Source organism: Paroedura picta, chromosome 9 (genome assembly GCF_049243985.1).
Source record: "Paroedura picta isolate Pp20150507F chromosome 9, Ppicta_v3.0, whole genome shotgun sequence".
Lineage (NCBI taxonomy): Eukaryota > Metazoa > Chordata > Lepidosauria > Squamata > Gekkonidae > Paroedura > Paroedura picta.
The window spans coordinates 60628622-60655410 of NC_135377.1; the positions used below are offsets into that span (position 1 = coordinate 60628622).

The 26789-nt window shown below is 44.6% G+C and overlaps 1 protein-coding gene and 1 long non-coding RNA gene across 3 annotated transcripts in view; one reads left to right on the forward strand and one right to left on the reverse strand.

Moving 5' to 3' along the window:
• The window catches only part of CARMIL1 (capping protein regulator and myosin 1 linker 1), a 164777-nt gene extending 142583 nt beyond the window's left edge, over positions 1 to 22194 (reverse strand). For both annotated transcript variants that reach the window (XM_077352987.1, XM_077352986.1), the window contains exons 1-2: positions 21470 to 22194; positions 15323 to 15420 (exon numbers count right to left, since the gene is read on the reverse strand). In XM_077352987.1, coding sequence (XP_077209102.1) covers positions 15323 to 15420; positions 21470 to 21509 — 138 coding nt within the window. In that variant the 5' untranslated portion in view covers positions 21510 to 22194. The remainder of the gene's footprint in view (positions 1 to 15322; positions 15421 to 21469) is intronic.
• On the forward strand, positions 63 to 26459 carry LOC143845027 (uncharacterized). The gene is made up of 4 exons (XR_013234218.1): positions 63 to 183; positions 16238 to 16356; positions 19811 to 19997; positions 26347 to 26459. It is a non-coding gene; the product is annotated as an uncharacterized LOC143845027 (long non-coding RNA).
• Positions 26460 to 26789: the final 330 nt, after the last annotated feature.

The window sequence follows — 26789 nt, forward strand, 5'->3', positions numbered from 1 at the left end:
TCCCAAAGACTCTGTTCCTACCTAGAATTGTGTTGTCTTCCCTGATTCTATTTGCCTTGGCAACCATGTTAGGAGCTAGCAATGCCTTGCTTTAGAGAGGAGACATCTGTATGCCTACCCATAGCCACAGGGGCAAATGCCAGTCTTCCTGAATGCGAAATATAATTACTATCAAGCAGCCAGGTGAGCTAAATACCTTTTGATGGCCTTCCCTGAATGTCTCCTAGCCTACCAGCCTGCTGCACCCATGGGGGCAGCCTCTACTCTGCCTGGATAGATTCAGGTGGATAACTGTGTTGGTCTGAGGCAGAACAAAGTTTGAGTCTTGTGGCACTTTTAAGACCAACAAAGTTTCATAGCAAGAAAGCCCATTGCAAGCAGGAATTCAATGGGCGCTAGGGCCCAGGGGACACCAGGAGGTACAAATCTTTCTCTGTGTCTCTCCCTCTCCTATGCCTAGCAGCAGGAGGCATAACAGGTAATTTGAGCTGGTTTGTAGGAGGGAAGGAGGGCTGGTATGCAGTTTGGGGCAGCCCTCTGTTTGTCTCTCTCTCCCTCGGTCGCAGCAAGGGCGGCTCTCTCTGTGTCTCTGTCAGCAGCTTGGGGCAGTACTCTGTGTGTCTCTCTCTGCCTCCCTCGCAGAAGGAGCGATAGGAAGGAATGAGGGCTCGTGTTCTGTCTGGCAGGGCTCTGTGTGTCTCTGTCTCTGGTGTGTCTGAGAGGAATGTGGCTAGTATCCAGGGAGGGAGGGCAGGAGCTGCAGGGGCAGGGCCAATCAGGGTGCAACCAGCGTTTCTGGTTGCACCCTGATTGGCCCTATTCCAGCTTGGACAGCCGGACACGTTCCACCCCCCCCAGGCTGTTTCACAAATATGTAGAGGAACCATGAATAAGGATAAGCACACTTGTGTACCTTACATATATCTTGAATAAAACTTCTAGCTTCTGAGTTTGCACACAGAGAGACACACAGTTTGATCTTCCACCCAGGGGAGTTTACAGATAGATGCCTGCTGAGAACTGTGCTTTGTGTACAAGAACTAATAATAGCAAATTGTAGACCCAGGAAAGGTAAAAGCATTCTATTTAAGATTTTTTTAGCCCATGGTTGAAAAAATAATTTTTACAGTTATACATTATTTGTAACAGTATGTTATCATACTGACCTCTGATGAAGATCTCATGGATCAAAACATGTTAGGTTATAGTTTTTTGTACTTATGGTGCACATGTTAGACTGATATGTGTATGATCAATTGGGGAAAGTGTTCACTTTTTAAAATATTTTTAATCACCTTGAGCTCTGTCAAATACATTGTTTAATATAATTTTATACTTGTGTCCCTCAATCTCTTTGGTAACAGAAAAGCCAGTATTTACTGTTGATTCTGATTTGGGGATTCATAGAGTATCCACAGTATGCGAGTGATGTAATTGGTATGTTAGAGAGCCGTAGTTCAAATCCCCATATGAAGAACACTATGTGACCTTGGGCCAGTCGCACACTAAGCTGTAAGGAAAAGAGAAAGGGAAACGTATTTCGTTTCATACACGACTTATATATTTATACAAATTGTCTCAGTGAAGGAGATCACAGTATCTCTTCTCTTACAGAGTCCACTTTATTTAACTGAGATTCAAACTATTACCAGTGGGAAAAATTATAATTTAAAAACACAAGATTAACTGTTGATGGCATCTGGTTTGGAAAATTTCTCTTCATACGAAATAATGTAATGTCTATTACTAACCATGTGCCAGGACTAGGTTCCTCCCTGCCCCCTCAGAAACTGAGAAGTCTACACTCCGGCTAGTAAATTTCTCTTTGTACATTGTACAATGCATTCCTAATCCTAATTTATGATAACTACAATTTTTTATTATCCTTACACCTGGTATATAACTCTGTACTTGATGTTTTAATTCTGCTAAAATTCAACCAAGAGGAAATAAATTACCACCATTAGTTGTAAAAAATATACATAACGATCAGCAATTGTGTGATTTACAGACTCACATTTTCAAGCTTTCATCAGTCATCCTGATGTCTTTAAAAAACTGATCATTTGTGTTTAAGGAATTCTTAATGTAAAGTATCAAGTCAAAGCTGCACCTCGGTGAACAAGCAATACGGCTTCCAGTGTGGCATACCACATATCACAACTGTGGGTTGTACCTTTAAAAGGACATGAACTGACTGACAATTCTACCACAAGCACAGTGCCTAGCACCACATCAACATGAAGCAAGATGGATATGACTTGTTGCTAAACTGGGCATATCTGTGCCAAAGTGTATCAACTTACTATGGCACCCCATGGCAATTGTTTACTTCATTTATACCCTCTTCCTCTGCACTGGTGATTCAGAGCAACTTACATCCTTCTCCTCCCCTCCATTTTATCCTCACATTGACCCTGTGAGGTAGATTAGGCTCCCTTTGTATGACTAATCCAAAGTCATCCAGCAGGCTGCCAGGGCAGAGTGTGGTTTTGAACCTGGCTCTCCCAGATCCTAGGCTGATAGCCTACCACCAATGAATGGGGAAGACCGTTATAAAAAGCTACACTGTGCATCATGGCACCTGTATGGATACAGGTGAGATGGAGACTGTAATAAGGAGGAGAACTGAACACAACACAGTAAAAAAGCTGAATTGATCCAGCCCACAGAGATATTAGTTTCAAAAGCAATTTGCTATAACTCATTAATAAAGTTTACAGCTACAGAAAAAGTTTTTTTAAAAAACATAATTATGGGATGGTACCCTACAACTCTCTAGATTCTTCAGTTAGTCTCTGGTTTTATTTTTTCCACATAACATACAAAATGACTGAGGTGAATTCACACATGCACTATTCATTACTTATCATGCATGCATGACAAACTGCAAAGATGACCATTTTGCTTCACATCCCCACCCCTTGACAGAAGAAGAAGAGCTGGTTCTTATATGCCGCTTTTCCCTACCCGAAGGAAGCTCAAAGCGGCTTACAGTCGCCTTCCCTTTCCTCTCCCCACAACAGACACCCTGTGAGGTGGGTGAGGCTGAGAGAGCCCTGATATCACTGCTCAGTCAGAACAATTTTATCAGTGCCATGGCGAGCCCAAGGTCCCCCAGCTGGCTGCATGTGGGGGAGCGGAGAATCAAACCCAGCTCTCCATATTAGACGTCTGCACTCCTAACCACTATACCAAGCAGCACGCAGCCAGGGAACTACAGTACAGCATGTCCCACCACTCAGTTTGGATATCTATATGGGTTTTTTGATATCTATATGGGGTTTTGTGCTCAAATGCTGCCTCAGTCAAGATGTAAGGGAAGTGCTGGGAATCCCCTAAAAACTAGGCCACATAAAGAGGTTTTAGACTTCCGCCAGCCGCGGAATGTTTTGGATGAATAAGCCACAGCCACACCTGTTGGCTCTGTCAGCACCCTGGACAGCAGCTTATTACCCTGAGGCAATAATGTTGTGAGGTGTCCCAAGATGTGCCAAGAGAACAAATTATTTCAGCTACAAACAAAATAATATATTTGGATACAGAAAATAGAAAGGATTTGAGGTATGTGGAATAAGCAGCGGCTTAACTGGGGAGCCGAAAGAGAGAATCAAATTTACTAAAGCAGGGGGAAATTAATGCACCTTGACCTGTTCACTACCGATTGAAAATGCCTTTGCTGGTGATGCCATCAGAACCAGCCTTCTCACTCTTGTGCCACCATTAGAACAGCGCATCAAGGGTTGGTAGATCCTCCCAGCTTGCACGTCCTTCCTCCTTTTTAATACAAGAACTACTGGACAGGACCGAGACTTTTAGATTTTAATGGTAATTTAATAATGTTATGTTTTTATTGCTATATTTTATCTAGATACCATTTCATGATGGAATCCATCCCGAGTTGCATGAGAAAGGGCAGAAAATAAAAGCTGAATAAATAATACTAGTAAAGTCGAAGGCAAAGAAAAATGGCAGGGTTTCCTTTTTATAGATCTGAATGTGAGTGGCCAGCTATCCGGTGGGTAAAATCCCATAGGGACACTGGGACATTCATTTGGTCAAATGGAGCTTCAAGGCCCATGTACAAGTGTTACGAAAACCCTTCACAGGTCGTTCTGCTAGCTAGCCAGGCTACAGGGATATAATAAAAACTGTCAGAATTTGTAGGTGACTATAATTCCTTGTGGGATTTGCCATACACTCTCCCTGCTGAACTTCCATGCCAGATTCTGGGGCTTTTTTATAGGCAGGCTGACAACTTAATTTAGACACAGAGGAGAGAGATATTAGAGAAGCATGACTGGCTTGTCACTACAGCCCTGTGAAGTGGGAACAGCCAAAAAAATCCAATAAAACACTTCACAAGTGCTACTGTGATTCAAGGTAAGCCATTTATCATGCAATCCTTTTGTTCCACTGTTCCCAATTGCTAGTAGTTTAACAATCTAGATTGTTCTTCTACAACTGTCTACAGCAGCCTGTTGCAAACTTTTGACTGTGGAGGAACCACTGAAATAAATTTTCTGGCTTCAAAGACCTCTGGAAGTGATGTCGGCCACACCTTCCTGCCACCCCCCCCCCCAGAAGTGGCATGTCACCAGGTGATATCATCCTTCACTCTCCTTTCACTCCCTCCCCTTGCCTTTACTACTACTGTGGAGGCTCCGCCTCATGCAGGCTGGACAGAAGAGCAGGTGCTAAGATAGACCAGATCCCTGCATAATACGCCACAACCAACTCCCCACCCCTTTGATTTTTACACCCACAGTCTACCCACTAAGCTCTCTGGGCAGTGGCAGCCAGTTCCTTAGCTTGTGGCCAAGTCCATTAAGGTAAGAGGTTGCGAATCCGTGGTCTACAATTTGGACTTCAAATGTTTCAGTTATCTATTCTAATTTGCAATTTAAAATACACACAATTCATACATTTAGATCATATCATAAATTGCTAATTGTTTATGAAAAGTCAAATAACTAAAGGAAGTTTTTCCTCCGATACAGCTTTTTCTTCAGTGTTTCCTTCCCTCAGCTGGGCCACATGACAAGATTCTTGTACTCAAAGACAATCTTTTCTGGCTGATGTTTAAAAAAAAAAACATGTACCAAGGGAAAAATCCACACTATTGAGTGATTTTCTTTATTTTTGGCCAGGCCTCTAACTGAGAGGCCAAGCCTGTTCCTGTTTATGCTCTTGGAAAAGACAGCTCTACCAGTGCTGCCTTTCAGAACAACAGTGAGGAACACAAACGCACATGCAAGTATATTCACTTGTAGTTAAAACAGTACGACTTTCAAAAATCCTTCAAACTAAAAAAGATATACCAAATTAACAAGATGATCTAAGTCACTACAATTTCTGGAAAAATATATCTACAATATTGATTATCCCAGTGGGGTTAATGAAGACACAATGAGGACAAATAAGCTAAAATTTAATTCAGGGGTGGCTAGAAGAGCTGGAGCAAGGAGTAGATCTGCCACTACCAGCTTGGTGTAGTGGTTAGGAGTACGGACTTCTAATCTGGTGAGCCGAGTTTGATTCCGTGCTCCTCCACACGAAACCAGCTGGGTGACCTTGGGCTCGCCACAACACTGATAAAGCTGTTCTGACCGAGCAGTAATATCAGGGCTCTCTTAGCCTCACCCACCTCACAGGGTATCTGTTGTGGGAAGGAGAAAGGGAACGTGAATGTAAGCTGCTTTGAGACTCCTTCTGGTAGAGAAAAGTGGCATATAAGAACCAACTCCTCCTCCTCCCATTTGGCCCTAGGGTCAAATGTTTCTGATTTGCAATACTGAGGAATAGTAGTATTTTCTTGCTAGTGTTACCAGTAAGAACTCCTCCCTTATTTTTCAATAGTTTTTTAAAAGTTTTTTTTTCCATTTAATGAACTGTTTAAGTCTTTGGTATATGTGTGGTTAGCATCAGTTGAGCAAAAAGACCTGGGAACTGACTGCTGATAAGAACTCAGTTCAGCTCTGACTGTGGAAAGTTTAACTCTTGACTGAGGAGAATTTAGCTCTGTCTTAAAACACTGACTGAGAACTGGGAAGGTTGGCAAGGAGGAGTAGATGAAGACCCCAATTCAGGCCAGGAAAAGGGATAAATCTTCTAGTTAGAGAAAAGATTCCCTGCCTGGTTGAAAGGAAGACCACTCTAAAGAGTGGAGTGATTCCTAGTGTGCTCAGAGAAACAATTTGGGTGCCTTCTGAAACCTGAAGAGTCAGTTAAACACAAGAAAGTATACAGGAGTATTTAGGCAAGGCTGAAACAGAAGCCTGTCATCTCAAAGATTCTGAGACACTGAAAAATTTAAAATTCTCAACTGCTGGAAACACAAACTGTAGTTCATGAAAATATTTACCCCAGAGTTCTTATTAATTTATCTCTGACATTTTACCCCTCTCTTCACCTGATCTTTCCCCTCTATATTGAATAAAAGATTTTGTTTATTTTTTAGTATTATAAAACCTGTCACGTGACATTTCAGAAGTTTAAGTTAAGAGAGTGATCTTGTTTCTTCCCTCAAGTTCCTGTGCTCGGGACATGTTTTTAAAATACAATAATGTGACAAGGTGGGCCAGCCACAGATCTTCAGAAAAGAAGAAAATAGTTATAGGGGCTGCTCAGTCAGAAAGAAAAACAGGAAATGGAGGGTGAAATCTTACATCTGAGGGAGGGAATAGGGTGAGATCATCATACCAGTCCTGTAAACAAGAATGTGAAATGCAGTGTGAGAAAACCCAGAGCAACGAAATTCATACTGAGGAAGGATGTCCCAGGATCCATATTTAGCTATTACCAAACCTCAACACCTCTTCACTCAGTAGTATGCAGAACTACAAATAGCAGTTGTAGGAAGGATAGATACTTCATAGCAAGGGAAGCCAGTCAACCTGACCCTGTGCATACTAAATTTACTCAATGCTTTCATTCGCCTTTACCATCATTTCTCTAGAAACCGACAAAAACAGCAGGAAACAAGGAAGATTTGAAAACTAGCATTTATCCCAGAGCATCAGTCAATAAGCTTCACTGTTTGTGAATCTGGATAAAATGTAGTGTTTTTTTTTTTTCTTTTTAAAGGTTGCTTGTCAGGAGATGAACTGCATCAATAAGTATTCTCTTTCCTGTCTCACCCCCAAAAGCCATGCAGTGTGACTGAAATAGGATTACTGTATTCAATTATTGAAAGGTGACATAACGGAAATGCCTATGCTAAACAGCCTTTAAAAATTAAACCAGTCCCTGAGGTATTCCAAATAAGAAACAGGACACACACAAAATGGGGCAATGAATCACTGTTGGATCTTCCTCTAGTGTTCCTAAGTAAATTGCTTAGTTCTGTTAACTAAGCTCATTGACAGGGTCTCTATTTTATTCAGTAGTACTTAAAACACCCTTTTCTAAGAGGAAACAAATAGTTGGCAACCAAACCTTATAAGTGAATTCAAGTGACAACTTTTCCCCTGATGGAACAGTTAACTAAACTAAGAACCAACTCTTCTGATCTTGATGCTGCAAGACTGAAAGCCACTGGGTACCCCATATAATATTAGAAAGGAACAAGAGGATATGCAAAGGAGAGGCTGGAAATCTATTCCACCTCACCCCACCATGTTAATCCCCAATGTAAATTTTCCCTTTGGTATGCCTGGATAACTTCCCCAGAGAGTTTCATATATTGCACGTCAACAGCACCACTTTGCCTACATGTGCAGTGACACATGAGCATGCTACTCACAAGAAGTGTGAGTCCTGTTAAGATACAATACTGGGCATGCTAGGCTCTGTATATTTGCATTCTTCTATGTATGTTCGACACCCTCTGTAAAATCAGGTAACCGACTAGATGTTGCAATGTTTACCCAGTCTCCAAAAATTAACAATTTCCCATTTTTAAACCAGTTAATTAAATCCCAATCATGTCCCAAAGATATCATTGTACTAAATCACAGTGTTAACAACAGAGCTGTGAGAGAAGGAGTAGTACACAAAGAAGGAGGAGTTGGCTTTTCTCTACCAGAAGGAGTCTCAAAGTGGCTTTCAATCACCTTCCTTTTCTTCTCCCCACAACAGGCACCCTGTGAGGAAGGTGAGGCTGAGAGAGCCCTGATATTACTGGTCTGTCTTAGTAGCTCTATCAGTGCTGTGGCGAGCCCAAGGTCATTTAACTGGCTGCATGTGGAAGAGCAGAGAATCAAGGCCAGCTTGCCAGATTAGCTGCATTTTTAAAAAAATCACTGTCAATTTTTTTTTACTGGACTGTCTCAATTTCTTATGCTATCTGTGCTATGTTATTCAGCTTCACTGTATAACTAGTGGAGGTATATCTCTGATCTCACTTGCTAATGCATACTTTATGGTGACATGTAATTAGCTAATGATTACTCAAATTCAATTCACAATGAAAATACAGCTTTAGCCCTTCATTTCTAAAGAACCACATGGACCAAGGTTGGAAAAGAATAGCCCAACATGGGCAAGTCTTGAACTGGAGGCTTCTTCGCTCAGTTTTTAGTGCCATCCTATGCAGAGCTACTCCTCTCTAAACCCACTGAATTCAATGCATTTAGACTGGTGTAACTCTGCACAGGACTCACACTTTTAGCTACTGTGTTACATGAAGAAAGGGTTGGATGAAACGAGGAACAAAGAAAGCTTTGACTGACCTACCACTGACTTCTCCACTGAATATGCCAACAAGAAAAATATGTAAGAGCTTGACATCATAAAACTGATAACATGCAAATTGTCTTACACAAATACAGTTCCTGAGCTAATCCTGATCCTGGAAGAATTAGGTCATCTTTCAAAGGACAGAAAGAAGGAAGCTCTATTGTTGTAGTTAATAAAACAGCCATTCTTCTATGGACCCTGAAGCTCACCCTCTCTTCCTCCATAACATCATGATAAGAACAGGCTGGCATGAGGAACCTGTTTAACAGTATCCACCCACACACCTACATAATGACAGCTAGGATATGGTTTTGCCCCAGTTCTTAGGGATGTTTGCTGAAGGTCAAGGCTGGGTATTTTTTGAAACCTATGCAAACCTACTCATGGGTGGGAATAAGCACCGACATGGTTTTGTTTGTATATTTATTTTCTATTTTTAAATGATTTCAACTTCTATATGCTAGCATGTGGCCCTAAATTTAAGAAACAGATGAGATTACAGCTAAGAGACAAGACAGATCTGTGGGACAGAAGCGTACGGCCGCTCATGAGAAAAAGAAAGGCACAGGCATAATAACGTGCAAGAATGGACTGCAAAGTGACTGATTTCTAAACAAGCAGCTCCAGGCCTTGGTAAATGTGTAGTGAACATCTTTTAGTAGCTGATGCACTGGCATGAAATTGTGTCTAACATTGCTTTAAAAGGTGTTTATGTCTCTGGATGTGAAGTCACAAAGCCTTGCTTTTCCTCCTTTTCCACACACACACACACTCTCCTCCTACACAAAGTTTGCAAAAACATTTCATACTCGGAAAAGGAAAAAAAATAGTCACCGTTCTGCTTAGCCCCATTTCGCACCAAGCAAATTAGAATTAAGAGGAAAACGATGATATTGTGGGAAATCACCCAGGATGAACACCCCATTAGTTATTTCAACCTGAACTAAGTAAATAGTAAACAGTAGGGCCACTGGCTTTGACAGTTTTATTTCTGATATGTCTTTGTGAACTACAAATGGGTTTGAGGGGTTTGCTTGGCTGGTTTAGCAGGGAGTTATCATGTGGCTGTGTGTGGATGCTGTGACACAGTTTACTAATGTAACAGGATTAACTTTTGCTTATATATTCCTACTGTTTTATGATGGTCAGGTCTTAGTCTGACAGAGTGCTTGCACTCAAAAGCTCATGCCTTGAATAAATCTTGGTTGGTCTTAAAGGTGCTACTGGACTCTGATTTTATTGTGCTACTTCAGACCAACACGGCTACTCATTTGAAAGTAAGAATCCTAAAAGCCATGAATATGAAGAGTAAACCACACTGTTAATAATAGATCTCATACGATGGAGTTAAACTTGCTGGAAACTGACCAATATAATCCTAACAGATACCTCAGACTTAAGAGAATTGACTCAACCCCAAACTAAAACAGCAGCACTGAAAACAAGCCTCCAGAAGAAGCAAAGGAAAGAACATACTGCTCACGGTAAAATAACACATTTGAACAGCATGTCCCGGACGGCTTATGTGAAAAAATAGGTACTGTTCAAACATTACACATTCATCTTGGTCCACCTGAAGAACACACACAACCAAAGCGTTTTAGATGGTTCTCTTGCTAGGACAGGCAAACATGATGACAGGTTTCATGCAGAATGGGATCAGCCTCATTCACCCACCCTGCAATTCTGCTATCACTTTCACAGAGCACGAAACTAAATCAGCATGCATGAACCTATTACCTGCTACAGGTTTCCCAAGGCACCCAACAGAGGTCTCAGAAATTGCTTATTGTAAGCCAATCTTTGTCAGCACAAACAAGGTCTCTAAAGGTCTTTGTCAGCATTCATTGTTTTTGCCACCAATCTTATTTTGTATTCCCAATTCCTTAGAACTATTTATAAATATCGCATGGCATTAATTTGTTTCAGGATGGTCTTACCAGGTTTCTTAAATATTTAGTTGTCCGTCATCTAAAATCTTTGTGCAAACCCCTAGCCCTTTAGCATTAACTTTCTAAAAATAATATTATATTAAGGTCTTTGTTACAAGTTGATAAATGTACAGCTTCATTACAACCTGCAAAGATCACAGGTCCTCCTTTTTAAAAATTCAGCGCCACAGATCCACATGGCATGTTCTGATCATGCGTCTTTTGACAGCATTTATTTTTCATGGTGACAAGATAATGCTGGAAAGGCCCTCAGTAAAGACATCACTCAAAACGAATGAAGCACACCCACAGTGTATATTCATATCAATTATGCAGGCCTCTACATCAGTAAGCCAGTAAGGATGTCCAATAGGCCAACAGGTACAGTAAGCAGTTTTCAATATTATCCCCACCATATTGTCAGTATCTCCATAGGCCCCATAACATCTCAGCCATTTAGCATTAGTAAACTTCTTACTGCTGAACTGAATCACAGCCAGCCTATAACACATTCATAGATTTTTTAAAGTTTTTTCAGCCATTCAGATGCTAACAGAGAACAGAACAAAGTATACAATAGAGCAGGGGTAGTCAACCTGTGGTCCTCCAGATGTTCGTGGACTACAATTCCCATGAGCCCCTGCCAGCAATGCTGGCAGGGGCTCATGGGAATTGTAGTCCGTGAACATCTGGAGGACCACAGGTTGACTACCCCTGCAGTAGAGAACAAAGTTGGACATTTAAGAGAGGAAAAAAAATCCTTTTTTGCTTATTAAACTTGTATTGTTCCTTAACTAAATCCCCCCATTTCTATTCTAGTTGGGGATTTCTCTTTATTTCCTGGAGCTAAATAGACCATGTCACTATGAAACAGTAACTGAGAATGCTTTTGATCACGGGGAGGAGGGGGAAGAAGTGAAACTGGTAAAACCTGTGTTCACCAAAGCATTGTCCTAAGCTTGTTTCATTAGGGAAATCACCAAAATGTACCAAGATCAAATGAATTGGAACAAGCATTAAGAATTAAGAGATAATGCAAAGAACAGGAAGATCTGTCAGGTGATGGAACTATAGAAAAGCAGAACACCTACATACTTTTAGATAATTGCAAGTAGACCAATGGAATGGGGTGGCTGGATGGAATCACTGAAGCAGTCGGTGCAAACTTAAATGGACTCTGGGGAATGGTAGAGGACAGGAAGGCCTGGAGGATCATTGTTCATGGGGTCGCGATGGGTCAGACACAACTTCACACCTAACAACAACAAGACCACTGGAATGTTGGGCTAAAAATATCATGGACCTTCCAAAGTGAATGTGAACCACACATGAATCTGTCATGCTTTGTAATATAAAGAGTGGCATAACACACTGGTGGTGTGTTGTAGGGCTTCATTTGGAACTTCTATTCTGTGTACATCTGAAAGTCAGATTCTGAATTTATTTTTTTAAACATTGTTGCTGTGCAAACTGCTTCTCTTAGTTTTACCTGAATGTATGTTTATTTGCAGCTAAAACCCATTGAACTCGATGGGACTTCTATGTCAATAGTGTGCAGTTATGTGTATCAATAGAAAGCAGATATGGGCACTGTTACGATCAATATCCATCCAAGAACAATTGCTACCTCCTCCTAACTCAACCGTCCCTGTGACTAACAAACACCAGTGGGAGAAAAGGAAGCAATCTGCAGATTAAGGATGCACAGCTTTTTAAAAAATCAGTATGTTTTGGGATCCAAGTATCAGACATAAAAAAAATTAGTAAGTTTCCAAATTCAAGTTTGGTATTTGGATCTGGGTCGTTCCCCCCCCCCCCCAGATTCCAATAATGTTCCAGAGGGGAAGAAGGGCTATTGTTCCAGCAAACTGCACCAAACTTGAAGTGGGGCTACTGGAGCATATATTTTAAATAACCCTCAAATTTCAAGTGAAGAAGACCAAGAATTCCCATTCTATGGCCCCTTGAACAAGGCACCCACAGCCATCATCTGCTATGGGAGGTGGAAATTCCAAGCTTTTCTCCTGGTCATAGTCAAAGATGCAGGAGCAAGCAACCCCTGGCCAAATGCTTTTCAAAGCAGGCAGAACCAGCACACCTTGAAAGTCAGTGTAGAACAGGAATCCCATCAGAACAGCAGGACAATGTGGCAAACCTAACAAATGTACAACCTAAGAATCCCACTCAATGTCAAGTCAGAGAATCACCCAAGTCTACTCCAAATAAGACCCCCCCTGCGCAAGCCCAGACAAAGTAAAATCAGAGAGCCTGTGTCAATATACAACCAGTGAATCCACTGCAAAAAGCAAATCCCCCAGGCAAAACAACTCGCACAAAGAACACAATGTTGGAAGGCCAACAACCAATTTAAAAGGACAGAGTGGAAGCCAGACCAATATGACTTGCTGATACAAAGCCTCTGGAAGACATCAGGAAAATAAAGAGGAATCATTTAAGCCCAAATGTTTCTGAGGGGTTTCAAAATACATTATCCTGGAAACTGCTGGATATCATCTGGGGACCTGAATAAACCCAGAAAATACTGATTGGGTATTTTTCATATATTTGGACTGGTATCCAAATACAGATCCCTACATCAGTCAGCCCAGCTGAAAAAAACATAAAGTAATAAAAGACAATAAGTGGATTGAGCAAGCTCTGGAAGCAGGTGCGTCAATTCTTTAAGCAAGAGCCAGAGGTACAAAACACATTTCTATGACGAGAAGCAGGAATTATACAAAGCAAGGGTGAAAACAAGCAAGCAAAACCAAAACAAACAGAAGTTTTTAAGGGAGCTGCTTACCAGAGCTTACCATATGATTAGGGTATTTGGCGAGTACAGTAGTTATCCTGAAACCTACAGCTCTTGATTTTGACAAAAGTCATTAATTTTTATGGTTACAGCCTCCAGGAGGAAGTTGCCTGTTTCCGTAAGATCACCTTTGAAACAGATGACGTGACACATTTTCTAATATAAAGCTATATGCTTCAATGGCTCCTTGCAGTGACACATGGTACTATCTCAAACTATCTTCCTAAGAGGCAAATACCACAAGGCCCAAGTCCTCATTTGTAAGGGCAGGGTTTTTAAAATGCATGCCCTACACAGTTAGGTGAGAGAACTAGGGAAAGGGTGTTCAAATTTTGCTGCCAGTAGGAACGATTAATTTTAAACACTCTCTCTCTGCCATGCCTATCACTTTCTCTTTCTGCTCCATCACTCTTTTTTGGCCTTTTGACCACATCTCTCCTTTTCTGCCTCTCCATCTTATCAGTTTTTACTTCTCCAACTCTTTGCTCTTTCCCTTTCTGACTCCCACCCCATTTCTCTCTTTGCCTGTCCCACCACTCTCCCAGCCTACCGCCGGCTTCCTTCCCACCCACCCCCTTGCCCACAGCAGCAGCAAAAATGGTGGTGCTCACAGCAACCTGTCTCTTCCTCCCCCCTCCCAAATCTTCTCCTCCACCCTGCAGTAGTGGTGGTGGTGGCTCTCCAGGAATCACAGCGGATCTCCCAACTACCAAGTTTGCAGTGGGAAGTAGATCTCTCAGATAAACATATATAAGGCAGGCTAACATTCCAGCAGTCCTAACAAGAAACAGTCACAGAGCAAGCATATCAATTGTGACTGATAACATAAATGATTCCGTGCAAGTCAAAAGTTATTCATGTACTACTTAGTTGAGTGAATCCCTCTTTCAAATATAGTTTCAAAACAAGGCTGACCAACCAGTTTGCACAATCCAACGCTGCAGTAAGGAAATGAAAATGTTAGGCCCTGGGGCTATGAAGCAGAGAGCAGATAGACATCACACAAAGGATTCCAAATTCTTTAAGCAGCTGATCTTGTGGGGGAAAGTAGGCTACTTATAGATAGAAATATTACTTAATGATAACACATACAATTAAATGAAGACAGAATTAATCATTCCCCATATGTTGGAGAATTGTGTTTCACCATAAGTCAAGCACAGACTTATTGCCCTTTGCACAAGTTTAGGATCTACACATTGGCAGGAATCCTTTCAAATCCAGGGTGGTTTATGTGATCTGCTCCACAAACAAATGTTGTTTGATACAAGCCGAAGCATAGCTGCCAGAGTTAAAGTGTGGCTTGAACCTCCTAAAGAACAAAGAAATTAGACATAACTCTTCTATCCACAAAGTCATGTCCTGGAAGGACCATGCAAAATTCATAGTTCTGCTACACATGTGCATAAATTAACAGTACACAGAAAGTTCTCAGGCTGAAGGTGGAAGGCAAGCCTTACTTTCTGAGGAATTGAAGGCAGGAAACCTGCCAGACTGTAAATGTCATGTTTCCAATGGAAATATTTATCCTATTGTGAGGCCAAAGGCAAGTGGTCCAGGTCCTGTGAAGAGTGCCATTACTCAGAACAACTTTCAGGTCAGGAAGGAATAGTTTGTATGATGCTTTTGAACTATAGAACAAAGTTTCTGCCTGCTTGAAAGGCCAGAATATTGATATGGGTTCCCCAGTATGAATAGAGGATAGAGCAGAGCAAGCATCAGTGACAACCACGGACAGACGGACGGACGGAGGGAGGGACGGACGACCGAGATTTGTTGATCCAACTTTTTCCACAGAAGGAGCAAAAGAATCTAAGTAAAACAGCTGACATTCTTGGTTTATAGGCAATATAAGAGACTTTTACAAAAGGGGGAAATTACGAGGGGGAACTGTACTTACCAGTATTTTGTTATCCACTTTGTCACCTTTAACTTCTAGCTTAACTTTCTTTTTCACTGAAATTTTTATCTTCCTTCCAATTATATCCTTGACGCTTTCTGAAATGGCAGAATATGATAAATTACTTTCATTGTCAAGAAGAGGAAAAAAGCACATGCAACAGTGCTACCATTTTACTGTCAATGAAATATCCGTACAACCATATCAATTTAAGTGATGAGTTGCTTGGTAAGCCTTACTACTGCTATTTAATAATCAGAAGTCACACGCTCCAACATGACCCCTATTAAAAATGAAACTGAGCTCATTCATGTTTAGGAATGTGCTTCTCTGCTCAGTGAAATTTAAAGAGGAAATCACAGGTTTGATTCTCTCACAAAAAACAGGCATCTGTTAAGCTATATTTAACATGACTGATCCTGAGGCACTCAAAGAAAGGTTTAGCTTCATTCACACATACAGCAGGATCTCTTATATTTTGAAAGACAAACAATTCTAGTGGAAGAACCACACAAACTGTACCATCCCACAAACTGTAACACTAGAATAATTCAATGGCCTTTACATGACAAATGTAGCAATATAGGATTGCTATCAATCTACTGATTTAATCTCAGATTTGGTTAAACGCTCCACAGTAGTCTGAAAAGGAACACTATTTGCACAGGTTGTATTAGTCATTGAAATCCACATGAAGGAGTGCCCACATTGTAGGCAGACTGCACTGCTCAACTGAAGGCATGAATATAACAATTCTCCACTTCAAAGGTTTTTAAGAATATTTGGCACTGAAGTGCCAAATTTGGAGTATGCCCTACTGATGTGGCCCTCATGAAAGTGTTACTAGAATAATTGCTGTTACATTTTGATGCTTAGTCTTGTCTCATCTTAATACAATTCGTCACTTGTCTCCAGGTGCTCATTCTCAGCAAGCTCTCAAGACACTTTAAAGCAATCTCTTCAAGAAGAGACGGCCACACAGACAACATGGAAGCCATCGTCTTTGATGCAGCTATACGTGCATAACCCAAGAAGTAGGTCAAGGGGAGAGGAAAGCAGGGGCTGCCGGAAGGAGAGGAGGAAGTAGTGTAAGAAAAGAGATTCAGGGAGGAAGTAAAGTAACCCTTACAAGTCAAGTTACCTTTACAAGTCCCCACATCTTTAACCGCTCCTGTGGAGCGGATAAAATAAAGCAGTAAGGGCTAAGGGGAGGAGATAGGGCAGGCTCTGTCCATGATAAAAACTTGGAGGGCCCAATCAGGAGCCACAAAGCAGCTCCTCATTGGGCCTTCCAAGTGTCACTCGAGGGCCAAGCAGCCAATAGGGAGCCGTGCAAAGCACGGCTCCCCATTGGCTGGTTGGCCTGGCCTTGCCTGGGCCAGCCGGGGACTCGCCACTCAGAGGAAGAAGCCTTCCCCAGCAGTAAGTCCTCTGGCCGCCTTCCCCTCGAGATGCGGCGTCCCTTCTCCTTTCCTGCCCCGGGTCACTGCCCCTGTAGGTTGGCAGGTGAATTTCCTCTAGGTCAGGCTGGATTCTAGAGTGTTTTTTTTTTGTGGGGGAGGAATGACTTGGGCATGAAATTGGGGTCACTGTGGGTAGGCAGGTAGTTGTGAGTTCCTGCATTGTGCAGGGGGTTGGACTAGATTACCCTGAATGTGCCTTCCCTTATGGTTCTAAGAATGAGATCAGGCTATCCAAATCAAGGCTAGACTGAGGGTCATGTGACTGGCTCAAGGTCACACAGCAAGCTCTCATAACAGAGTAGGGATTCAAACCTGGTTTTCATAGATCCTAGTCTGACATTTTAACTACTACACCATGCTGGCTCTTGTGATGGATAGCGTGTTGGAATCTGAATTTTTTATGTGGAACACATCTTCTGGCGTAACCCCTGAAACAGATGTGACTATGGATGGGACATCCATAGTCATGCCCCAGGGAGCATCCCAGAAGAGGCAGAGGGGTGTCTGGCAGAGGAGACCAAGGTGGCAGCAGAGGAGGCAGCCACAAAGATGCCGGGGGAAGGGGAGGCAGCCACTCAGCTTTTGTCAGCTGGGGTGGCAGCTGTGAAGCTGCAGGGGGCAAGAGGGTCAGCCGGGGGGCTCCCACAACCACAGGAGGCCAGGGCAACAGCTGTGCAGCCTTCCCCAGGCCAGGGCACCACCCACGCCACCTCAGTGGGATGGGGCAGCCCTGCGAAGCTACCAGGACACTGCCTGCGCAGCTGGGGGATGCTGGGGCCCTCCTGCCTCAAGAGGTAAGGAGGGAAGGTAGAAGGAGTCCGAGTGTGTTTTTGTGTGTGTGTTCCTGAGAGGGGGGGAGGAGAGAGGGACCAGGGAGGAGGTCAGGGAAGCAAGAGGGATGAGGGAGAGGGGAGGAGAGAGAGAAGTGGGACTGAAGGAATCTGCATGTTTGTGTGTCTGTGTCTGTCTGACAGAGAGGGAGGGAGAAAGAGGGACCAAGGAGCCCCAGAGCAGGTCTGTGTTCCACAAACCTGTGGGAGTCGGACTGTCACTACATTTTACTGGCATGTTTATATATTTGAAAGTAAATTTTAAAAAATTAATGCCGGCCTTTCTTATCTGGCCGTTATTTTTTTTTTTATTGTATGATTATTACTGAAAATAATTTCGTTATATAGACGAGGGGACCCTGCCCTGGATACCCCCAGCCTAGCTTGATCTCATCACGCCTTCTAAGCCAGGCCAAGGCAAATGCAGGCAATGGCAAACAGCATCAGAAGGTCTCTTGTCTTGAAAGCCCTCTGTCAGCTATTCCTTGTCAGCAAATAAACAAATAAAAATTATCCCTCCCAGGGGCCAAATAGGCACTGCTCATCCATTCAACAGAATTTACTAGCTCTCATCATCCCCTGGACCAGGGGTAGTCAAACTGCAGCCCTCCAGATGTCCATGGACTACAATTCCCATGAGCCCCTGCGTTGCTGGCAGGGGCTCATGGGAATTGTAGTCCATGGACATCTGGAGAGTCGCAGTTTGACTACCCCTGCCCTGGACAGTCATTTTGGCCACTCATTTGTTTCCGAGGTGTCTTCAAAGGCAGACTCACGTAAAGTGTACTGGAGCAATCTAGTTTCAAGGATCACGGATCACTAACTAAAATCAGCTGCAGCCAGGAGGGGAGACACATTTTCTAACCAAACCTAACAGGCAGAAAGCAATCCTAGCAACAACACCAACGTGCTTCTCAGTCCTTGAAACCAGCTCAGCGAGATTCTTAAATGCATCCACCAAAGCTACAATTACACTATCATATAGTGGGAGATTTACCCAGCACCTCTTCTGGCCTCACTGTAGCTTGTTCTTCCACGGCCTCTTGACCACAGAATTCGGGCAACTTGCCATAACAGGCACTGATCTCTCAGGAGCCTTGGTCAGAAATTAAATATATACACTAATGCGTTGTTTTTCTTTTGAACTCACAAAGTGGGCTTCAGACGCACAATGCCATAAACATTTAAATCAGCCACCGCAAATGTAAACCTTCAGTACAACAGTTGATAGATATGAAACACATGCAACAGGTTAAGAACCAGTGTTTATTTATTTATTTATTTATTATATTTATATACCGCCCTCTCCGCAAACTGGACTGGGAAGACCCAGATTTAAATCCCAACTCCGCCACAGATTGTAGGAGGTTCTGGGCCAGATGCATACCTTAATGGTGCCACCGGACTCATATTTTGTTGTGATCCTTGGCATCCCATTCACTCTTGCTCTCTCTGTCCAACCTCTCATTAAGACACATATTTAACCACAGAATCCCACAAAGAATGGGTTTCAACACTTAGAATCATAGAGTTGGAAGGGAAATTTACAACCAGCTGCCCACCCACAGTGAATTAAATTCCATGCCCAGATGATGCCACTCCCCCCCTCAAAAAAACAGAATCCCTGGCAAGTCTGGCCTGGAGGAAACCTCCCCCACCCACACACACACACACACTCCAAAGCAGCGATGGACATTTAGACAGGTATCAGGCCACACAGGACTGCAGCATTAGAAGAACCCTACCTTGAATCATTCTCAAGCCACCCCTCCACTCTCAACTGCTTTCCCAAACCAGAGCAAGAGCCTGCGAAGTATTAGAAAAACTGGGTTTTATACCAGCTTATTGCAAACACCCTTCGTTTCCTCTTCCCTGCCACAGGTAGGGCTGAGAAAGCTCCAAAAGAACTGTTCTGAAAACAGCCCTAAGGAAACTGCGACTAGCCAGTCACCCAGCTGGCTGTATGTGGAGGAGGCATAGGGAATCAAACCCAGTTCTCCAGATTAGAGTCTACCACTACACTACTGCACCACACTGCCTTCGCAACGCACCCATCATGTAGAAAAGCCACAGGTTTCGTCCTCCAAATGATGAAGTTACTCTTGTGTGAATACAGAATGTAACCGATAGTAATTAGTACCTTTTTTGTATTTTGACATTTGACGACACGCGTGGCCTGCCTTTGTATTACGCAGATCAGATCGGGCCATTGTCAACGATTCTGGTGCCTTGATCTGCAGCATCAAACCTGCTGACAGATCTCCGCCGGGAAACGCAGCGTCCAACGAAACCGTGCCTGCAGACGCTCTCAGAGCCACACGGCCACTCTCAGTCCCCAAACCAGGCTTGAAGCCAGACTGAAAAGTGCTTGTGGCAGAGCAGGTAAAGAAATATAATTACATATATATGTCTGTGTGTGTGCGCGTAAATTACCAGCCTCTTACTGAGCCTTTGTGGTGAGAGCCAGCATGGTGTAGTGGTTAAGGAGCAGCAGACTCTAATCTGGAAAACTGGGTTTGAAAACTTGGGGTAGTCACCATTCTCATAGAGCAGTTCTCTCAGAGCTCTCTCAGCCCCACCTACCTCACAGGGTGTCTGTTGTGGGAGGGGAAAGGGAAAGGTGCTTGTAGCTGTTTTGAGACTTTTAAGGAGTGAAAAGTGGAGTATAAAAACCCAGCTTTTCTCTTTTGGGGTTTCCCTCCTTTTTAAACAAAGGTCAGGAATGATGGTGCTGCTCACTGGCCCACTAAAGTGAGCAGTCTTCCAGACCTCCTCCACAGTGAGCAGCAACAGATGGTCTGGGCACCCAGGCCCTGCCCACCTGGTCCGCCCCCATTTGCCACTGTCCAGACTTAGCACAGAAGAGCAAGCAACCTGCCAAAGCTCAGGCTGAAGAGGAAAGGGTTAAAGACACCCCTTCTGCTGAAGATTTGTAAAAGAAGGCTGAGGTGCTTATAAGTAAAGGTGAGGCCCGGAGGAGGAGAAAGAGCGGGGAAAGGAGGCTTCCCAGGGACCGGATGGGAAGGCCACAACAACCCTTAGGGCTGCCAATTGCCTCCAACAGCATGGCGCAGTAGCTAAGAACGGAGGTCCCTGATTTGGAGGTTTGATTCCCCACTCCTCCACAGGCAGGCAAGCTGGGTGACCTTGTTCCAGTCACAGTTCTCTCGGAGCTCTCAGCCTCACAGGGAGGGAGGAAAGGAGCTGTAAACCTCTTTGAGACACCTGAGGCCTGTGGGATGACCTTGTGCCAGTCGCAGTGCTCTCAGAACTCTCTCAGCCCCACCGTCCTCACAGCGGGTCTGCGGCGGGGACAGGAACGGCAGGCCCTTGTAAGTTACTTTGAGACGCCTCCGGGTCGTCAAGAGCGAGGCACAGAAGCCCACCTCTTCTGCTGCTGCTGCTGCTGCTGCTGCTGCTAAGACGGCGCAGGCCAGGGAAGCTGGGCGGCGCTGCCGTTCCAGAGCCAGCGTCTTTCATCCCGACGCGCCCTCGAGGGGCTTGAACCCGCTTTCCCTTCGCGGGGTTGCAGGCGCCCAGCCCTCCGCGGCGCTTCCTTCTCGCCTCGGCTGCCAGCCATCGCGGGCGATTCGGAGCCCCGCCATCTCTGCCCGCAAGAGCGCCCCCTCCCCGCCCCGAAGCCCACCTTCCCGGAGCAAGCGAGCCCAGGCCACCTTCCAGCCACGCCTTTCCCCCGAGGGACGCGCAGGAGGGCAGGGACGCCCCCTTGACACCCCCCACCCACCCGTTTCTTGGCGCGGCGCGACCCTTCCTCCTCCCCCCCCCCCTTCAAAGGCTCCCGCACTTGAGCACGCCAAGGGAAGGGAGGGGGGGCAGACGACGGACGTGCTTACCCAGCAACTCTCTGGGAACGTCGGAGCTCTCGTCAGTCATCGTGGCCCTTTGGCTGGGGGTTTATTGGCCGTGCTCGGCTGCGCGGGCGGGTGTGTTGGTTGCTGGTGACAACGACGGGCTTCTTCGCCACGCACGCGTAGATGTAGAAAAATAATCCCAAAAATGCTCTTTACAAAAAATAGAGCGCTCTGGCAAGAGGAAGGTCCGGAGGGGGAGCAGAAAGAGGAAAGTCCCGGCGCTGCTGCTGCCGCCGCCGCCGCCACCCTCCCCTTCGGGCGGGGGGGGGGGAATGGAGAGAGGGGGGTCTCCCTTCCGAGCTTATTGCTACATGACGCGGCTCTGCGCCGCCGGAGCCCGGAGGGAGACGGGCGCCTTCCCCGAGGCGACCCCAGCCAGGCTCGCCCGCTGATCGCCCTTCCCGGCTGCTGCGCCTGCAGCTCCTGCGCCTTGCCTTGCCTAGCCTTGCCTCCTGCCTCACGCAGCCGCCTCCTGGCCGGAGGTGCAGGCGGAAGGAGTGGGAGGCGGCGGCATTCCTGGCTCCCGCGCGGCTCCCCTCCCAGCCCGGCCCTCCGCCCTCCGCCCTCCGCCTCGGCCACACGGGCCCGGCAGGCGGGCCAGCGGGCGATGGATGCGCTGCGCGGGCCGGCTGCGGCGAGGGGTCCCGTCCCGTCCTGTCCTGTCCTGCCGCCTTTCCCGCCCGCCTTCCGTTTGCGCAGAGATCCCGGGGAAGGAGGGGAGGGGGGATCGAGGGCATTTGTACTCCTCGCCTGGGTCCCTCCTCCTTCCCGCCTCCCAGTCGCCCAAGGCAGCTGCAAACGGAGAGGTCGGGGGCCATCTGCTGGTGCGAGGCCGGCGAAGCACCTCTCCTCCTCCACCGGTAAACCGATCCGCTTTACTACCCGGGAGAGTCTCGCAGCGGTTCGCAATCGCCTTTCCCTTCGTCTCCTCACAACAGGCACCCTGTGAGGCAGGTGGGGCTAAGAGAGCTCTGAGAGAACTGGGACTGGCCCACGGTGACTCAGATTCCTCCTTCTTCCCACAACACGCACTCTGTGAGGCTGAGAAAGCTCTGAGAGAACTGAAACTAGCTCAAGGTCAAGAGTGGGGACTCCAACCTGGTTCTTAAGCCCTATACCAAATTTGATTTCCCCCCAAATGAACACACTTAGAATAGCCTTAGTGGCCAAGATTTTCTACCCAATCACCTGGGATTCATTGCAGTAAGGGAGCTGTGTGATGGCAAAACATGGGCTTCCCCTGCTAGCATTGACAACCTCCAGGTAGAGGCTGGAGATCTCCTGCCATTACAACTGGTCTCCAGGCAACAGAGATGAGTTCACCTGGGGAAAACGGATGCTTTGGAAGGTGGACTTTATGGCAGAAGTGTCACTCATCTGGTAGGAGGGCCAAATCTGCCTCTGGGGAGGGAGGTATATAAATAAAATAAATAATGTCACTGTGTTGGATGGAGGTATCAACTGTAAAGTATAAACTTTACAGAGGACACAGGCAAACTCAATTATATTGTTTTTACTCAAAATACAAACAAAAACAGTTGCTTTCTAGCAGTGATTGCAATTGATTTACTGGAGAACTTACAAAAGCCAGTTTATGAAACCTCCAGGGGGAACATTTTGTTGTGTCTGCGCCCTGCCGAGAACTAGCCACCTTGACATTGACCAAGATCCCCAAGCAGGATTCAGCCAGTTTACAGTGAAACTGACCAAGAGCACACATTGGCAGGAAGATCTATTGTGTGGCTTGTGTATATATGTTGGGGTTTGGGGAGGATGTAGTCCAGGTCATTCTCAGTTTGTACCATGCTAAGATCTTGACAAAAGAGGTGCTTGTAGGCCCATTGTCCTGGCTTCCTTCAGACCCACAGATATAACACATTTTGTCCTCCTGCAGCCCTTTTCCCCTCCTGGACTGAGAACGGGGGGGGGGGGGGAGAAAGGAGGTCACCATCCTGCCACCTGCACCTACATTCACCATGGCTGTTCTGATGTACACTCTCTTTAAGTTTTAAGTGTGCCACACTTAAGTCAAGCATTCTGTGCTGTCAATTGCCTCCCTCCCCATATAGTGCATGCTTAAAAAAAAAACTCAGTTATTACATTAGAATGCTCCTGCATTGTAACACAAAGACAGCTTATGAAATTTACAACATTCCTAGTCTCTCTTTATGAAATTGACCAAGGCTCTGTTTCCCTGCATGATATTGACAAAGAATGTTCTGTTGAACATTCATTCTTGCTGGAGAGGCAGACAGGGGAGCTGCAGACTCTTACAGTCACCCTCCCTTTCTCTCCTTGCAACACAACAAAGTTTGAGTCCAGTGGTACCTTTAAGGCCCACAGAGTTCTAGTCAAGGTATAAGCTTTCATGTGCACGCACACACCTCCTGTACCTGAAATAGTGCACACACATGGAAAGGCTTATGCCTTGAAAAAAACTTGGTTCTGCTGCTGCAGACCAACTTGGCTGCTCACCTGAATCTCTCCCCGCAACAGACACCCTGTAAGGTAGGTGAGGCTGAAAGAGCTCTGAGAGAACTGGGACTGGCCCAAGGTCGCCCAACCGGCTTCAAATGGAATAGTGGCGAATCATACCCCATTCTCCAGATTAGAGTGTGCAGTTCATCCTAGCAGCACACATATACCACAATTCCAGGGGCTCCACAGTGCTACATAGTTAGGGGGTTTTCATGCTGTGATTGTTAGAGGATCTTCTTACTTACATGGCTTGTGGATCACATGAACAAGAAAGGGTGATACACATACTCTGTTACTTACTTAAGAGCCAGTTTGGCGTAGTGGTTAGGAGTGCGGACTTCTAATCTGGCATGCCAGGTTCGATTGTGCGTTCCTCCACATGCAACCAGTTGGGTGACCTTGGGCTCGCCATGGCACTGATAAAGCTGTTCTGACTGAGCAGTAATATCAGGGCTCTCTCAGCCCCACCACCCTCACAGGGTGTCTGTTGTGGGGAGAGGAATGGGAAGGTGACTGTAAGCCACTTTGAGCCTCCTTCGGGTAGGGAAAAGTGGCATATAAGAACCAACTTCTTCTTCTTCTTCCTCCTGAGCATGCGCATCACTCATTGAACATGTATGCAGACCCACACAGGTTTCCTTAGATATTGGTGCATTGCACTTGCATGCTCCACCAAGGTTTGGGAAATGTTTTCAGCAAATTGCAACTGTCAATTGCTTCCAAAGTTCCTAGGAAAGTTGCCCTGCTGTTATTTGTGCAACACACATTACAGTGCCAGTTGTGCTCTGCTAAGGCCCCACGAATCCTTAAAGTGGCTCTGGTGCTGCAGAGCAACACACATTCTTAAACTGGGCCTTAGTCATAGAGGGGCCTTCATTGTCTAGAGAAATCCTTGACGATTGATACCATTAGTTCCAAATTCCCATGCCTCTTTTTTCTGTCTTAGTACTGGGCCAACAATGCCCTTATTGTCTTTCTGTCTGAGATAAGTAGGTTGCGGAGTCTTTCAAGCATGGAATTGCCCCCCCCCCCCCGTTGTATAAATACATTACGCACAAAGAATGCCTTTCACAGTGAGGCTCAGAGGCTGCAAGATGGGAAATCCTCAACTGTGCATGTTATCTCTCCTTTATTAAATAATTGTGTTTGTGCTGGTGTATTTTAATTAACTTTTCTTCTTCAGACGGGCTTACTCAGCCTTAATTTTCTCTGGACATGATTCCATACCACAAAGTAACCAATTGAGTTTGTGTGGTAAAAGAAGGAATTGTTAAGACTTCATTGAGTCAGGTTTCCCTTGACTGTCCCTAGCAAAATGTCTGTGCTTTTAAGCTTATCTCACAGATATTAAAGGCAAAACGTCCTATGAGCTAATAAAATGTCAGTCTTAATAAAGATTTACTTAATGGAGAGATGCATCTTAATGTGTTATAGTGCATTTTAATATCTTCTTTAAAAACTTACTCTGATAATGACTGTTAGTTTTTATGGATGACTAGAAAAACAGAACCAAATCAGTTTAAATACAGAACTTCGATAACTATTTCCCCAGGCGCATATATTATTGATGTTGGCAAGGTGCTTTGGAAAGGAAGTTAGTTTGCCCCCTGCTGTCAGATGAAGAAATGCCATCTTTACTGGCTGTTCACCAGCCAAGAAAAAGTAAGGTGTGTTGAAGGGTGAGGGTGGAGGTGGGGGGGTCAAGGAAGACCCCCCACTGCCCACCAGCCTGTGCCCCATTTGCCTATGAATGGTCATGTGTTTGTGGGGATGAGATTTCCCAGTCTGGAGCTAGTGACCCTAGTCCCAAGGCACCCTCCCTCAATGGCCAAAATATACCTTGAAAGGGCTCTGCCTTTACTGTCAGAAGCAAGCCTTGGAATGCAGTTATTGCCTAGCAACAGCAGCTGAGGACACGCATTGCTTAAAGTTACAGCTGCTCTTTTTATCATTTTTGGATTTTTTTAAAAAGCTGATCATTGCTTTTGTTTTTTTACATTTCACATTCTTTCAGGTTTGTACAAATATCCATCTAGCCGGTTCACTGCTCCAGTCACCAGATTTAAGTTTCTAAAGATATCCTGACAATGTGATGAGAATATAAGATGCCATTTTGCCATGTTAATAATGTACCATGGTTAGATTTTTTTAAAGGATAACATAACTGACAATTAATAGGGGTGGGCATAATCCAGCCATGATCTAAAGTTTGTTACATATTTTGACCAGTTCATGGTTCTCCAACTCAATGACATTTCTAAGGTTTCTGACATCTGAGATTTCTAATGACTAGAAATTCATCATGTGACCATGGAGACCCATATGTGGAACCTTACGGACTGTTTATATGTATTCCATATTTGTTTTTCTTTGTTCTGTAGTTAATTCTAGTAATCCTGTTGACTTCATCTTCATGGGTATCTCAGTGGAACAAACTGCAACCAGGAACTGAATTAATCTCTCGTACACTGGTTATATTCTGAATTAAAGCACACTTTCAATGTTTTTTTCTCCTTATTCCTGCCTTAACTGGACCCAAAGCTCATCTTTCCGTTGCAATTTTATTATTCAAAACACACACATTATCTAGTGCTGGCAATAATCCTAGCAGTTCCACTGACAGCAAAATTATAAGATTTTCAACATAAAATGACAGTTCTCTTTCTCTGGCACTAATTCATTTGCGCCAGCATCAAGACAGCACCGTTGAGTTTTCAATGTATTATACTCCTTTGCTGATAGGAAGATTTAGCTCTATGTCCATTGCAGGGATACAGAGTGCTTTTATGTCTGGTGATGTCCTGTCAAATTTTCCACCTTGGGA